Below are 17,216 nucleotides of genomic sequence, written 5' to 3' on the forward strand. Positions count from 1 at the left end.
TCAGGCTGGCCACAGCCGTTGCAGGGACAGGGCCCTGTCTATTTTCAGTGGGCTCTGAGAAGCAAGAGAGCCTGTTGGGCCAGACGGACCCCCACCGTGGACGACCTGAGGCGCGTTTCCTGTCCCCCACCGGGAGGAGAAGGCACCCGCAGCAGCGGACCCCATGGCTGCCGCTTCCTCCCGAGGGCAAGCCCTTGCCGGCGGAGGGGCAGACACTCTGCACTCAGGCCCGGGGCCACTACTTTCCACAGATTTGGGAGAGGAGAGTGGGCAGTGACCCTAACCACCCAGATGCCGCCTGGCATAGAGAGGACGCCCCCACCCCCACAGGCGCCCCAATACGGCTGCGGCTCAGAAGTTCCCACGAGTCGCTGCGCAGTGGACGGAGTGTCTGGGCGTGCCCCGTGCCCTGTGGGTGACACGCCAGCTTGCTCACAAACAAGCCAGCCACAAACGCCGACATCCGACACCTGAGGGGCAGGGTGCTGGGGCCGGGGCCACACCCGCCACCGCAGGGCGGCAGGAAATGCGGGTTTTCCAGCTCAGCCTCTGCACAGCTTCAGAACCCACGGAACTGCCCTCTGCCCTCGAAGGCTCTGGCCCCGCGGTCCCAGCCCCAACGTGCTAAGCTGGGGGGGTGGGGGGGCGGCACCCAGAGCCCAGGCGTGGCGTCAACACTCAGCTTCTCTGAGGAGAAAACAGTCTTAGGCTGGTGCATTGAAAAAGGCTGATTTGGTAGCTTTTCCCATTCTTACTTAAGGTGAATGACAAGCAACTGGGAGGCGAGCCCCCGCCCGCCCCCGCTCCGGTGGCCGCCTGGGGGCTCCCCGTCTTGCGGCACAGACAGCGGCCCGCAACGGGAGGTGCATCACACGGCGTCCGCTCTCGGGAGAACGGAAAGGAAGCGGGAAGTCAGGGCAGAAAGACAGCTTCATCACCCCAGTATCTGAAGGTGAACCAGCATACTTCCAAAACGACCAAACCCAAAACGTCTCAGGAGAAACTGAGAGATATTTTTAGCTCATTTCTTTTCATAAGTGAAAATGAAAATAAAACTCATCACAGTACGTGGGATGCCGCAAAAGCAGTGCTTACGGGGACTTTACAGCAGTGGCCGCGCAGGTCGGAGGAGAGATCTAACCTCACTAATGTAAGGGATCTCAGGGCGCCCGGGGGCTCTGTTGGGGAAGCGTTTGCCTTCAGCTCAGGTCATGATCTCAGGGTCCTGGGATGGAGTCCCGTGTGGGGCTCCCTGCTTGGCGGGGAGTCTGCTTCTCCCTCTGCCCCTCATCCCATTCGTACATTCTCTCTCACTCTACCAAATAAATACGTAAATTCTCTAAAGAAAATAATGTAAGGAGCCTAGAAGGAGACCAAACTAAATCCAAAGTGAGCAGAAAAAAGACATTACAGAATCATAAAATGGATTAACCTTCTAGACAAGCTAACTAAGAAACAAATAACAGAACGAGAGAGGGGCCATCTCTGGTGACCCCACGGGGCCACCCTGCAGGACTCTGCAGGCGGGACCCCATCCTCTGCCCGACCCAGGGGGCGCACAGCCTCTGACCCGCGTCCGCTCACCAGCTGTAGCAAATGCACCACGGGATGTCAGCCACAGGGGCCAGGTGGGGCAAGGACATGGGAGTTCCTTCCATTTTCTACTCAATTTTCTGCAAACATAAAATTGCTTGAAAAATAGGTTTAGTAACTTAAAGAGAAAAAAGCACCAATCCTGCTCACTTCGGCAGCACACATACGAGAAAAGCACTGGTGGCTCCCATACATTTTTCTCAGTAAAGCTTCAGATCCTGGCCTGCAGAGAGGGTCTGTGGTCACAGCAGCAGGGCCCACCGTCCCTGGGCCATCAAGCCCTGGTCTGCATGGGCCTCAGGGCCGGGGTGGGGGTCAGTGCACAGGGACCCAGACCGCTGAGCACTTGGACCTTGGCTCCAAGAGCAGCAAGACGACCGTGAACACCGAAGACGAGAGAATAGGTCAGAAATGATGCGTGGAGGAGGACAGAGGTCCAGCCGGCCCTTGCCTCCCTCGATCCCCTAAACCCGCAGAAAGATTCAGAGCTGGGTCCTCGTATATGCAGACAACTACAGATGTAGCCTGTGGGGAAAGACAGGAGGACCGTCAGACACACAGGGCAGACGCGGCTCCCAGAGCTCCCCGTCCCGCTACGGAAGGTTTGCTGTCAGAACTCACGGCCCTTCCCAGCAGGTCTACTAAAACAGAAGAGCTCACAGCAGAGCTCAGCCGGGCGTTCTCGGAGGAGCCGGGGAAGGACCTCAACACAGCAACCGATTCTTTTTAATAAAGTGATTTTCCAGAGACCTTTAAAAATATCGATTACAGAAGGAAGAAGAAGTTCTTTAAATCACATTTTCCCACCGCAGTGACTCCATCTCTCACTGGCCCCAGTTTTGTGACACTTTCTTTCTGACATACGCCTTTCACTGTCAATGACCGAACAGGTGGATTCACGAAACCATATGCCATCCTCTGCCCTTCTGAAACCGTAAATGTGACATTTCAGGATGAAAAGATAGCTGTAGGGAAAGACTGTCATGCACTGTTCAAGGCAGCCTGAACCCAGGGCAGTTCTGCTCCCTCTGTGGGACGGCCACTTCCTCAGGCGTCACTCTGAGAAGGAGCCACCCGCACAGGGCCCAGAACTCGGCAGGCCACCCGAGGCCACACTGTCCCTCCTCCTGTCTTCAGAGTCCTGGCAACACCCACTCTCTGTTCACGACTCAGAATTCGTATTCCTAGGACACCGGCTGGAAACAGCAGCCCATCTCAAAGATGGTAGGAATCAGGCTCAGAAGGACAAGGACCTTGTCCACAGGCGCACGAAACACATCAGGTGGACGCAGCCCAAATATCACACAGTGTACGACCAGCACACACCCCGTTCATAAGTTTTGTGGTGGCAGAGTGGTTCTGCATCTTGACTGCGGCGGTGGTTACACAGACCTACACACGTGACAGAACGCACAGGCCATGCGTGCACGGTACACGTGCACAGGCGCACACACGTAGTACACATGCAGGAACACGTGCACATGCGTGACAGGTCTGCCCAGGTGCATGCACAACACACGTGTGGTGAGCCCGTGCATGTGTGCACATGTGTGGTACACGGGTGCACGCGCGTGGTACATGTCTGACACAGGCACACATGTGGAATACACATGCATCGGTGCACAGCTGTGCACGCTCGCACACTGGCACGTGTGCAAACACGTAAAACTGGAGACCTTCACGAGGTCTGTGGATCACAGGAATGTCCGTGCCCCGGCCATGGCGCGAGCCGGATGCTGCCACCGGGAGAACAGGTGGAGGAACACGGCCTTTCCTCATTGTGCTCTCTTGAGGTAGAAACAGGAGAGCACACGATTTGCTCATTGCTCTTCCCTGTGCACTATGTTTTGCTGCTTCCCATGAAACTGAAGCCATTTCAAAATTCCAAGTTAAGTTTACGAACAAGGCGAGAACAAAGACAAGTCACACGTGATGTGACATCCGATTTTGATCACAGGGGACAGTGTGGCGAGCGTGGTAAGGACACTGGGGCGGGCTGCCAGAGGGCACACCCACATGCTCATCACAGCGCTGGGGTTGTCCCCCTGCAGAACCAAAGGGACGGGAATGGCCCCAGAACAAAAGGCAGGAATGCCTCCTGTCACGGCGCCCACGACCCCCAGCGCCCTCCTCCTGCAGACTGAGCGGGCACGGCCCACTGTGCCGTCATCGCTACGGCAACTGCTCTTGTCCAGGCCCAGGCGCCGATCCCGTGGGAACTGTCACGTCTGCTCATTTCTGCAGCACACGTGGCCCCATGGCCAGAACTCCGTGTGCGGCACGTGACGACGTCTCTGTTTGGCTCAGCTCCTCAACCTTTCCCTAGCGCTGCTTCTCTCTCCGAGTGTGTGGCTTGATCCCAGGAGCCCCACGTGCTCTGCCCTCCCCCCCAAGCTCTGCTGAGCCCGAGGGTCTCCCAGGAAGTGGAGGGCAAGCAGCTAGACGGGTGTCTGGGGACAGGCGCAGCAGGTGGGGTGGAGGCAGGCCTCATGGGCCACTGACGTCGGGGCTTCTGCTGTATCGAGCACCATCTGGTACTCACAGAGGAGGAAACGGGCTTGCTGGGGACCACTGCTGGTGCTCTGAGCCTGGCCTGCTGGTGCCGGGCCCTGGGCTGGCTCTCGCACCCTGCCCACGCCCTGGCAACTCACAGGACCACGGATGAATATCTCGTGTGATGTCAGGGCACTGTGCTGTGGGTCAGGGCTCCCGTCATGGGCTCTAGACACCAGCAGGGGGTGAGGAGCTCGGCTGGGAGCCACACAACCAGGCTCGCCCTCCCAAGAGGTGTCCCAGATGCTGGGCATGGGCAGTGCCCCCAACACGGGGAAGGGAAGGTGGGAACTGGGGTCTCCCGGTCTCCTCTGCCGGGGGAGGCCCGCTCCGCTGGACGGGGGGGGGGGGGGTCAGTCCCAGGGGATACACGGCCCAGGAGAGCCCCGGGGATGCTTCAGACGATGGGAGCTCAGGGGCTGGTCACTTCTGTTCACTGCAAACGCTCATCCGCTGCGTGCAGGGGCTGGACGTGGGGGCAGGCCCCTCTGCCTCCCGCATCGCTCCCAGCCCAAGCCTCACTTCAATTATGGGTAATTATTGTCCTTGTTGTATACTTTTAAAGCCGTTTCCATCACGCATGACAAAGTGTGGCGATAACCAAGAGAACACACAAGGCCAACAGGCCTGTGTCGGTGTCAGAGGACTTGCCAAGTGCCATCCCGTGAGGACCGAAGTCCCTCCACCCCACAGGGCCCCGTGGGGCTCACCTGCACTTCTGAGTCGGCGTCCACGTGCTGCAGCTGGAACCAAGTGTCCCTGTTATGGTACTTCGGCAAGTCTTCCTTCTGGATGGCCACCTTCCCTGCAACACAGACACAGAAGACCAGCGATCACGAGGCAGAAGAGATCCCCCAGAACACGCGGGACTCTCTCCACGACTGGTGCCCGCTGCCCGCTGCCAACACCACTGTCTTCCTTCCAGGAAGACCGCCAGCGGCAATGTCTCATCGGGAAGGCCTCTCGCGGGACCTGGCTGGGGCCAGAGCCCGTTCTGCTCCGTACGAGGTTTTAGGAGAAAAAGGCTGCCATTCTGTCGGGTCCTTGGGAGCTCAGCACAGCACACCCCAAAATAGGCCACTTTGGGCTGGAGGCAAATGAGAACCAGCAGGTGCGAAAGAGGCCCTCCCAGAGCTGCCCCCACACGGAACTGGTGAGGATTGAGGGCTGCCGTGGACCCTCTCCCAGGGGGTGTTCCGTGAAGAAGTCAGCTGCCCAAGATGGTCCTGCACAGACGAACCTGACCGCACTCACCCCCCGTGCTCGCTCCCCACAGCCTTCCACCCTGGGAAGCCTAAAACCTCTCCCCTTGTCGGGTCGCTTCTCTGGGTGTGGACTGCTCCTCTGCCCAAGTCCGGCCAGCTCTTTGAGGTCCTGGTCAGGGAGATGTCTCCCGCCTGCCATGACCTGCAGGCGTGAAGAAACTATTCTCTCCTCCCGATGTTACAGGCCCTGCCGGAGAACCTCAGTGGGTAGAAAGCAAGGTTACCTCCCTGATGGGTTTCCGTCTTGTTCCAAGAACTCAGCCGGACGACCTCTGCCCTCCAGACCCCGGGAGACCTACCCATGAGGCACAGATGGGCTTCAGATGGCAACATGTGTACAGAAAATCCATTCCATGGGCAGAGAGGGCTGGGCCTGGGGAGTTAGGCCGACGGACTGACTCCCACTGTCACTGCTGCCAGCCCCCATGTCCCTGCTGGTGGAGCCACCATTTCCATCCCTCATACTCTCCAACGGAAGAAACCTCACACTTCCCAGCCACCAGACAGCCTTGGGAAGGACCCTGGGATCACCCCACGAGGGCTCGTCGGTAAGGTGAGTACTTGTGTCCCCCCTGGGGTGGATACAGCCCATCAGCAGCCCCAGCGTCCATACCGCTGCCCACCTGGACCTGCCACTTCGGCTCTCACCTCCAGGAGCCATCTGGAACCAGAGCCTCCGACGCCACAGACTGCAAGACCCGTTAAAGCCACTGCTCGAAGCTGGCAGGTGGGCATGAAGGGAGGAGGCAGAGAGCAAGAGAGGCAGGTACAGACAACGTGGCAGGCACAGTCCACGGAGGACACCCCACAGACATGCACAGAGAAGCCCAGCCTACAGGCCACGTGGGATTTCCTTCAGCAGAGCCACGTCACAGGGCCGATGGCTCCCGTAGGACCCCTGCTTCTGCCGGGCCCCAGTCCTCCCCGCCCCCAGCCCTGGCCTCCCCAGCACACCCCCAGCAGAGCGAAGACTGTCCTTCCTCTCCTGGCAGCTCCTGTAACCTCCATCCTTTTGCCCCCGGTGGGAATGTGGTTGTTAAGTCTCAAGGGAATAAAGCCACATGAAAAAAATTCTTGGAATTGAATTGGGCAACATATTTCACTGAAAAAGATAAAGAAATCTTCAGACTGTGATTCGTTCGGCTGGATAAGAGGATTACATTTGAGATTAGAAATGTTAAGTCACTGAACTGTTTTTATGAGCTTTAGCTGAAATAGAGAGGAACTGCATGTTTAACGTTTATATGAATCCCACAACTTATATATCATTACTTAGTATACAAATGTGTACTTTTTAAACACATATGTTAGTGTTTCTAAATGTTGTTCGGAGAGAACACCTGACCTCTGGACTATAATAACTACTTATATGTATGATGAACTATGATAACTACTTGTCCCAGTCTATCCGAGTGACACCCAAAGGTCACCAAACCACTCTGGGCCTCACTGTCTCACTTGGACAGAGGTGGTGCCGCCCGCCTTCACACAGGAAAACCCCATGCCTTCCAGGTCAGCTCAGAAGAGAGAGTGTGCCAAGGAGCACACCAGAGGCAGGTGACGTGGGGACCAGCCCCAGGGCATGGCGGTAAAAGCTGCAGGAAGGCTGGCTAAGGTCAGACTCAGTGAGAGACGGACAGATGTCCCCCGAGACAAGAAGGGGTAGAGACGCCTGTAGAACGGGCTCCAGTTCCAGCTGGTGTCCTGCGAGGGCCTGGCCACAAGGAAAGGCCAGGAAGAAAGGAAAGGAAGAAATAGAGTCTTACTCACAGAACCTACAGGAAAATCTACAAGAAAAGCTAGCTCAGGTGTGTTCAGCAGGACTACAAAATACAAAGCCCATACACAAAATCAGTCATTATTTGTGCATACAAGCTATGAAAATAAGGACTGAAATTAAACAACAACAACAACAGAAGCTCCACAAAAGGATGCTTTGATGGCTTGTGCCACTGGTGTGCTAACTTAAGAAATCTTCATCTACCCCATCGAAAACATAACATACATAGGAAAAATGTAAATTACATATGCCAGATGCGTATGCTGAAAACATCACAAACACTGATGAGAGAGATTTAGGAAGACCAAGCACATGCCCCACTGGAGGGTCTGAAGACTCCATTTTGTTAAGACGTTAATTCTCCCTCGAATTAATCTATATACCTGTGTAATCTCAGTGGTTTTGGAAATTGAGAAGCTGATTAAAAAATATAAGTAACAACTGAAAGAATCTAGAATAGCAAAACAAGCTTGGAAAAGAACAGAGTTGGCTCACACCACTGACTTGAGCCCAGCAAAGGCCACAGGTGCTAAGGCCACGGGTATCAGAGCAAGGAAAGGGGTACAGGTGGGTGCAACAGGCTAGGAAAGCCAGAGAGGGCCCAGACGCATAAAATTGGGTGATTTTCAAGAAGGCACCAAGGTAATTCAATGGAGAAAGGATAATTTTGTGTAAAAAACGCTGGTATAACTGACATTTATAAGGAGAAAAATGAACTCTGTGTCAGACGTACAATTCATCTGACAGAGATCTAAATGTAGGAGACAAAACCATAAGCTTTCCTTTAAAAAAAAAAAGAGAGAGAGAGAGAGGATAGAAGAAAACTCTATAACCCTGGAGTAGGCAAAGATTTCTTAGCCATGACACCAAAAATACAAGCTATAAAAGAATTCTGACAAGCTGGACTTCATCAAAATTGAAGAATTCCGGGCTTTGAGAAACACTGGTAAGAAAATGAAAATAACAAAGAGGAAGAACATATTTGTAAAACAAGCATCTCATGGAGAACTTGTATCCAGAATACACAAAAAACTTTTAAAACTCCATAATAAAACTATTAAAAGGACAAAACATTTGGACAATTAACCAAAGAACAGGTACAGACAATTAACAAATGAAAACATGCCCAGCCTCATTCCTCACCAGAAAATGCAATAAAAGAGTCAAGATGGCGGAGGAGTAGCAGACCGAGATGACACCGGCTCGTAGGCGATCAGCTAGACAGTTATCAGACCTTCCGAACACTGACACACTCAACAGGAGATCGAAGAGAAGAGGAGCAGCGATTCTAGGAACAGAAAATTGACCACTTCCTGGAAGGTAGGACGTGCAGAGAAGTGAGTCCAAAGCGATGGGAAGATAGACTGTGGGGAAGGGGCCAGCTCCCAGCAAGCGGCGGAGCAGTGGAGCACAAGATCCAAACTTTCAGAAGTCGGCTCCACTGAGGGATGTTGCTCCAGAGGCTAGGTGAGGGGTGGAGCCATTGTGGGGACAGCGTGGTCTCAGGTCTCGTGGGGTCACACAAAGACCCGGGGTGTCTGAGTTTGGCAGACCTTGCAGGTGTCAGAGCAGGGAAGCTGGCTGCAGAGACGGAGCCAAGGAGTGGGCTCTCAGCTCAGGGTTACCTTAAACTGTGATCCATGGCACAGTAAGGCCACTGCTTTTTGAGCAGGGACTCCACAAGTGGCAGATCTGGGGAAATGCCCCTGGAAGAGTGGCAGGGATCTGCTGGGTTTGGAGACTCCAAACGGGGCTGTGTGCCAGAGACAGAGACGCTTGGTCACAGGCTAGATGAGCTCCGAGTGCAGCCAGAGACCAGGGAGATGGGAGGGACTGACTGCTTCTTTCTGAGGGTACACTGAGGAGTGGGGGGGCCCAAGCTCTTGGCTCCTCTTGCCAGAGAGTGGGAGGCCAGCATCTTCATTCCCATCCTCCAAAGCGAAACGAAAGCATTCAGGGAGCAAAAGCTCTGAGAGTGAACCCAAGCAGATTACTTAGCCTGGCCCCTGGCAAGGGCGATGCTGTTCCACCTCTGGCAAAGACATCTGAGAATCACTGCAACAGGCCCCTCCCCCAGAAGATCAGCAAGAACATCCAGCCAAGACCAAGCTCACCGATCAAGGAGAACAGCGGAATTCCAGAGGAGGGGAAAGCAACACACAGAATTCATGGCTTTCTCCCCAGGATTCCTTAGTATTGCATAGATAATTAACTTTGTTTCATTTTATTTTTTCTTATTTAATTTTTTTAACTTTTCCTCTTTCCTCTTTTAACGTTTTTTTTTTTTTTAACTAGTTTACCTTAATAATACCTTTCTAAAAAAATGTTTTTAAACCTTCATTATTGTGGTCATATTTAATCCTTCATTTTAACTAGCTTTATTTTTTGTATACACATAGGGTTTTCTTCTAAAAAATGTTCGGATACAATGTCTAATAGATCAAAATATACCCTAATCTAGCACATGGCTTTTGATCTAGTCTCCAGCCTGAGCAAATTCTCTCCACTTTCTTTTTCTTTCTTTTTCCAACCAACTTATCAATTCCTTTTTTAGAATTTTTAAAAAATTTTCATCTTTACAGTCATATTCTATTCCTTCATCATGTTTACCCTTAGTTTTGTATATATGTAAGTTTTTCTTTCTTTAAAATTTTGGGAGGTAGTTTCTTCTAAGAGACCAAAATTATACCCAAAATCAAGTGGGTGGCTCTGTTCTATTCACCAGTACAATATATATATATATATATATATATATACATACACATATTTCTTAATTTTTAATTTTTAAATTTTTATTTCCTTTTTTTCTCCCTTTCTTCTCCCCCCGATTTGCCGTCTCCTCTGATTTGGTTAGCGTACATTTTTCTGGGTTCTTTGCCACCCTTTAAGTATTTTATTCTCTCGTTCATATATTCCTATCTGGATAAAATGACGAGGTGGAAAAACTCACCACCAAAAAAAAGAACAAGAGGCAGTACCAATGGCTAGGGACCTAATCAATGGGGACATTAGTGATATCTCAGGCCTAGAGTTTAGAATGATGATTCTCAAGATGCTAGCTGGGCACAAAAAAGGCATGGAAGATATTAGAGAAACCCTGTCTGGAGAAATAAAAGCCCTTTCTGGAGAAATAAAAGAACCAAAATCTAAAGAAGCTGAAATCAAAAAAGCTATTAATGAGGTGCAATCAAGAATGGAGGCTCTCACTGCTGGGATGAATGAGGCAGAAGAGAGAATTGGTGATACAGAAGACCAAATGACGGAGAATAAAGAAGCTGAGCAAAAGACAGACAAACAGCTCGTGTACCATGAGGGGAGAATTCAAGAGATAAGTGATACCATAAGATGAAACAACATTAGAATAATTGGGATTCCAGAAGAAGAAGTAAGACAGAGGGGGGCAAAAGGTATATTGGTGCAAATTATAGTAGAGAATTTCCCTAATATGGCAAAGGGAATAAGCATCAAAATCCAGCAGGCACAGAGAACCCCCCTCAAAATCAATAAAAAATAGGTCCACACCCTGTCATCTAATAGTAAAACTTACAAGTCTTAGTGACAAAGAGAAAATCATGAAAGTAGCTCGGAACAAGAAGTCTGTAATATACAATGGTAAAAATATGAGATTGGCAGCAGACTTATCCACAGAGACCTGGCAGGCCAGAAGGAGCCGGCATGATATATTCAGAGCACTAAACGAGAAAAACATGCAGCCAAGAATACTATATATAGCTAGGCTATTGTTGAAAATAGAAGGAGAGATAAAAAGCTTCCAGGACAAACAAAAACTAAAAGAATTTGCAAACACCAAACCAGCCCTACAGGAAATATTGAAAGGGTCTTCTAAGCAAAGAGAGAGCCTAAAAGTAGTAGACCAGAAAGGAACAGAGACAATATACAGTAACAGTCACCTTAAAGGCAACACAGTGGCACTACATGCATATCTCTCAATAGTTACCCTGAATGTAAATGGGTTAAATGCCCCAATCAAAAGACAGAGGGTATCAGAATGGATAAAAAACAAACCCAAACCCATCAATATGCTGTCTATAAGACACTCATTTTAGATCCAAAGACACCTCCAGATTTAAAGTGAGGGGGTAGAAAACAATTTACCATGCTAACGGACATGAAAAGAAAGGGTGGCAATCCTTATATCAGATAAATTAGATTTTAAGCCAAAGACTATAATAAGAGATGAGGAAGGACACTATATCATACATAAAGGATCTGTCCAACAAGAAGATCTAACAATTTTAAATATCTATGCTCCTAACATGGGAAAAGCCAACTATATAAACCAATTAATAACAAAATCAAAGAAATACATCGACAGTAATACAGTAACAGTAGGGGACTTTAACACCCCTCTCACTGAAATGGACAGATCATTCAAGCAAAAGATCAACAAGGAAATAAAGGCCTTAAATGACACACTGGACCAGATGGACATCACAGATCTATTCAGAACATTCCATCCCAAAGCAACAGAATACACATTCTTCTCTAGTGCTCATGGAACATTCTCCAGAATAGATCATATTCTGGGTCACAAATCAGGTCTCAACCAGTACCAAAAGATTGGGATCATTCCCTGCCTTTTTTCAGACCACAATGCTCTGAAGCTAGAACTCAATTTCTTTCTTTAGAGGAAACTTTAAAGGAAAGGAACTTTAGAGGAAAGTTGGAAGGAACTCAAATACATGGTGCTAAAGAGCATCCTACTAAAGAATGAATGGGTCAACAAGGAAATTAAAGAAGAATTTAAAAAATTCATGGAAACAAATGATAATGAAAACACAACTGTCCAAATCTGTGGGACACAGCAAAGGCAGTCCTGAGAGGAAAGTATATAGTGATACAAGCCTTTTTAAACAAACAATAAAGGTCTCAAGTACACAACCTAACCCTACACCTAAAGGAGCTGGAGAAAGAACAGCAAGAAAGCCTAAACCCGGCAAGAGAAGAGAAATGATAAAGATCAGAGCAGAAATCAATGAAATAGAAACCAAACCAAACCAAACAAAACAAAACAGTAGAACAAATCAACGAAACAAGGAGCTGGTTCTTTGAAAGAATTAATAAGATTGATAAACCCCTGGCCAGACTTATCAAAACAAAAACAAAAAGGACCCAAATAAATAAAATCATGAATTAAAGAGGAGAGATCACAACCAACACCAAAGAAATACAATTGTAAGAACATATTATAAACAACTATATACCAGCAAATTTGACAATCTGGAAGAAATGGATGCATTCCTAGAGATGTATAAACTACCACAACTGAACCAGGAAGAAATAGAAAATCTGAACAGACTCATATCCAGTAAGGAGATTGAAGCAGTCATCAAAAACCTCCTAACAAAAAAGAGCCCAGGGTCAGACAGCTTCCCAGAGGAATTCTACCAAACATTTAAAGAAGAACTAATTCCTATTCTCCTGAAACTGTTCCAAAAAACAGAAATGGAAGGAAAACTTCCAAACTCATTTTATGAGGCCAGCATCACCTTGATTCCAAAACCAGACAAAGATCCCATAAAAAAAGAGAACTACAGACCAATATCCTTGATGAACACAGATGCGAAAATTCTCACCAAAATACTAGCCAATAGGATTCAACAGTACACTAAAAGGATTATTCACCACGACCAAGTGGGATTTATTCCAGGGCTGCAAGGTTGGTTCAACATCCGCAAATCAATGTGATACAACAAATTAATAAAAGAAAGAACAAGAACCATATGATACTCTCAATAGATGCTGAAAAAGCATTTGACAAAGTACAGCATCCCTTCCTGATCAAAACTCTTCAAAGTGTAGGGATAGAGAGCACATACCTCAATATTATCCAAGCCATCTATGAAAAACCCACTGCAAATATCATTCTCAATGGAGAAAAATTGAAAGCTTTTCCGCTAAGGTCAGGAACACGGCAGGGATGTCCATTATCACCACCGCTATTCAACATAGTACTAGAAGTCCTAGCCTCAGCAATCAGACAACAAAAGGAAATTAAAGGCATCCAAATCGGCAAAGAAGAAGTCAAACTATCACTCTTTGCAGATGATATGATACTTTATGTGGAAAACCCAAAAGACTCCACTCCAAAACTGCTAGAACTCAGACAGGAATTCAGTAAAGTGTCAGGATATAAAATCAATGCACAGAAATCAGTTGCATTTCTCTACACCAACAACAAGACAGAAGAAAGAGAAATTAAGGAGTCAATCCCATTTACAACTGCACCCAAAACCATAAGATACCTAGGAATAAACCTAACCAAAGAGGCTAAGAATCTATACTCAGAAAACTATAAAGTACTCATGAAAGAAATTGAGGAAGACACAAAGAAATGGAAAAATGTTCCATGCTCCTGGATTGGAAGAATAAATATTGTGAAAATGTCTATGCTACCTAAAGCAATCTACACATTTAATGCAATTCCTATCAAAATACCATCCATTATTTTCAAAGAAATGGAACAAATAATCCTAAAATTTATATGGAACCAGAAAAGACCTCGAATAGCCAAAGGAATGTTGAAAAAGAAAGCCAAAGTTGGCAGCATCACAATTCCGGACTTCAAGCTCTATTACAAAGCTGTCATCCTCAAGACAGCATGGTACTGGCACAAAAACAGACACATAGATCAATGGAACAGAATAGAGAACCCAGAAATGGACCCTCAACTCTAGGGTCAACTAATCTTTGACAAAGCAGGAAAGAATGTCCAATGGAAAAAAGACAGTCTCTTCAATAAATGGTGTTGGGAAAATCGGACAGCCACGTGCAGAAGAATGAAACTGGACCATTTCCTTATACCACACATAAAAATAGACTCAAAATGGATGAAGGACCTCAACATGAGACAGGAATCCATCAAAATCCTTGAGGAGAACACATCAAAATCCTTGAGGAGAACACAGGCAGCAACTTCTTTGACCTCAGCCGCAGCCACTTCTTCCTAGAAACCTCGCCAAAGGCAAGGGAAGCAAGGGCAAAAATGAACTATTGGGACTTCATCAAGATCAAAAGCTTCTGCACAGCAAAGGAAAGTCAACAAAACCAAAAGATAACTGAAAGAATGGGAGAAGATATTCACAAATAACACATCAGATAAAGGGCTAGAATCCAAAATAGTTATCAAACTCAACACCAAAAGAATAAATAATCCAATCAAGAAATGGGCAGAGGACATGAACAGACATTTCTGCAAAGAAGACATCCAGATGGCCAACAGACACAGGAAAAAAAACACTCCACATCACTCAGCATCAGGGAAATACAAATCAAAACCACAGTGAGATCCCACCTCACACCAGTTGGAACGGCTAAAATTAACCAGTCAGGAAATGACAGATGCTGGCAAGGCTGCAGAGAAAGGGGAACCTTCCTGCACTGTTGGTGGGAATGCAAGCTGGTACAGGCACTCTGGAAAACAGCATGGAGGTTCCTCAAAAAGTGGAAAATAGAGCTACCCTACAACACGCAACCACACTACTGGGTATTTACCCCAAAGATACAAATGTAGTGATCTGAAGGGGCACGTGCACCCAAATGTTCATAGCAGCAATGTCCACAATAGCCAAACTATGGAAAGAACCTAGATGTCCAACAACACATGAGTGGATAAAGAAGATGTGGTTCATATATACAATGGAATACTATGCAGCCATCAAAAGAAATGAAATCTTGCCATTTGCAACGATGTGGATGGAACTAGAGGATATTATGCTGAGCGAAATCAGTCAATCAGAGAAGGATAATTATCATATGATCTCCCTGATATGAGGAAGTTGAGATGCAATGTGGAGGGTTTGGGGGGTAGGGAAGGAAGAAATGAAATGAGATGGGATTGGGAGGGAGACAAACCGTAAGAGACTCTTAATTTCACAAAACAAACGGAGGGTTGCCTGTGGGTGGGGGTGGGGATAGGGTGGTGGGTGATGGACATTGGGGACACTGGGGAGGGTGTGGGCTATGGTGAGTGCTATGAAGTGGGTAAGCCTGATGGTTCACAGACCTGTACCCCTGGGGGTAATAATACATTATATGTTAATTTAAAAAAAAATCACAGGGCATAGGGTTGGAGCAGTACATACAGAAGCCTGGGTCACTATAATTAGCTTGCAAATGGAAGAAGAGAAAAAAAAGCAACTTCTGGAACCAAGCTGAATATTTAGGCTCCGTATCAGCATGGAGCCCAGTGCAGGGCTTGAACTCATGACCCTGGGATCAAGACCTGAGCTGAGAGCAAGAATCTGATGCTTGACCAACTGAGCCACCGAGGCTCAGAAAGAGCCTCAGAAAGAGTATTTTATACAGCATCAGAAGCGTAATACCAAAATTAACAGTACCATACAGAACTGGAGTCTAGATTTTCTTTAGACTTGATTTTTTAGGGCACCTGGGTGGCTCGGTGGGTTAAGCCTCTGCCTTCAGCTCAGGTCATGATCTCAGGGTCCTGGAATCGAGCCCCATGTTGGGCTCTCTGCTCAGCAGGGACCAAGATTCCCTTGCCCTCTCCCTCTGCCCCTCCCCACCCCATCTGAAATAAATAAATTTTTAAAAAATCAAGTCTTTTTTTTAAAGATTTTATTTATTTATTTCACAGAGAGAGAGATCACAAGTAGGCACAGAGGCAGGCAGAGAGGGGGGGAAGCAGGCTCCCCGCTGAGCAGAGAGCCCGATGTGGGGCTCAATCCCAGGACCCTGAGGTCATGACCGGAATTAAAATCAAGAGTTGGACATTTAACTAGCTTCAGGCACCCCTTAAGATTTTATTTTTAAGTAATCTCTACACCCAACTTGGGGCTCGAACCTATGACCCCGAGATCATTCTCACCTGAGCCAGCCAGTCACCCCCATAGTCCAAACTGAAGGATGTGTCCTATTTTGCCAAACAACCAACTAAAGAGATTGGACAACGGTAGATAACTTCTACTGTGATTTCAAATTTCACTGGAGGTGAGGTTGTTGATATTGTGAAGCTACGAGGCTTGCATAGAAAAAATTACCTAGTTCAACTTGGGAGGAAGTATTTCTCGAGGTACGATGAGAGCTATCAGCGACAGCAGACGCCCCCTTGCTCTGCCGACTGGCAGGGCTGTTTGATCTTCGAGGACTACTGAAGTGAGGGAACGCAGGAATAATTATTGAGTCTTGTAGGGCTGAAGCAGTATAGTGGGATAATTCTTCTAGGATATTTGTTACACAGGGTAGTTTCATGATAAGCAAATTCTTCCCAGGGGGCCAACATGCCTATGGCCAATTCTAGCAGTTATCATACCTAAAGCCCTTTTGGTTCTATGGGGACTGTGGGGTGTGTGGGCAAGAAGATGGACAGATGGGTTTTTATGAATCCTAGCATGCACTGCCTACTGACCCAGGCATTGTTAATGCATTTGAAGGGTAGGTTTTGGCTAGTTATTTTTCCACAGGGGTTTGCCAGTATGGGAAGGTAATTAAGGGGCTGCCGTGGGAGCACAGCAAGACTGACTGGCTCCTGCATTATTGTCCAGCGTGGTGCTACTGATGACTGGGAAGAAGAACTGGCACAGAAGGAAGATGGGGTCGTGCAATGTAAGGTTTATCGAGGTCACAGGAAGGCTAGAACCTAGCCCTGGTTTGATTAGAGCAGAAGCTCTTCCAAGAATTCCAATGACAGGGCTTTTTATGAATCATTCCCCTGCAGATTAGTAAACCCAAGCATTGGTGGTAAGTTTCATGGTTCATCTTCTGCTCTGGGATGACCTGGCAGAGGGCGGCAGCATTAGGGCAGGTGCACGAGATGTGGCTGCAGCTTGACAGACTGTAGTGAAAGGTGAGACTTACATCTGTAGGGACCACGCTAGGTCCCAGGTGGGCATATCTTACACAAGAAATGAAATTATGGGCACGAAGAACGTCAAAACAGGGAGAGGAGGTTAAAGCAAACGGGGTTAGGGTACTTCTGGGGTGGAGGAGCAACGGTGCTGGGTTAGAGGCATTGCACATGATCTTAGTCTGCGGACGACGTGACT

The 17,216-nt window shown here is 48.0% G+C and overlaps 1 protein-coding gene across 2 annotated transcripts in view; it reads right to left on the reverse strand.

The window, feature by feature from the left end:
- The window catches only part of LOC111147054 (RAS p21 protein activator 3), a 115,770-nt gene that overhangs the window by 40,162 nt on the left and 58,392 nt on the right, over nucleotides 1–17,216 (reverse strand). For both annotated transcript variants that reach the window (XM_022502921.1, XM_022502922.1), the window contains exon 4: nucleotides 4,857–4,951. In XM_022502921.1, coding sequence (XP_022358629.1) covers nucleotides 4,857–4,951 — 95 coding nt within the window. The remainder of the gene's footprint in view (nucleotides 1–4,856; nucleotides 4,952–17,216) is intronic.

This window comes from Enhydra lutris, unplaced genomic scaffold (genome assembly GCF_002288905.1).
Source record: "Enhydra lutris kenyoni isolate GAN:26980312 unplaced genomic scaffold, ASM228890v2 scaffoldscaffold15, whole genome shotgun sequence".
Lineage (NCBI taxonomy): Eukaryota > Metazoa > Chordata > Mammalia > Carnivora > Mustelidae > Enhydra > Enhydra lutris.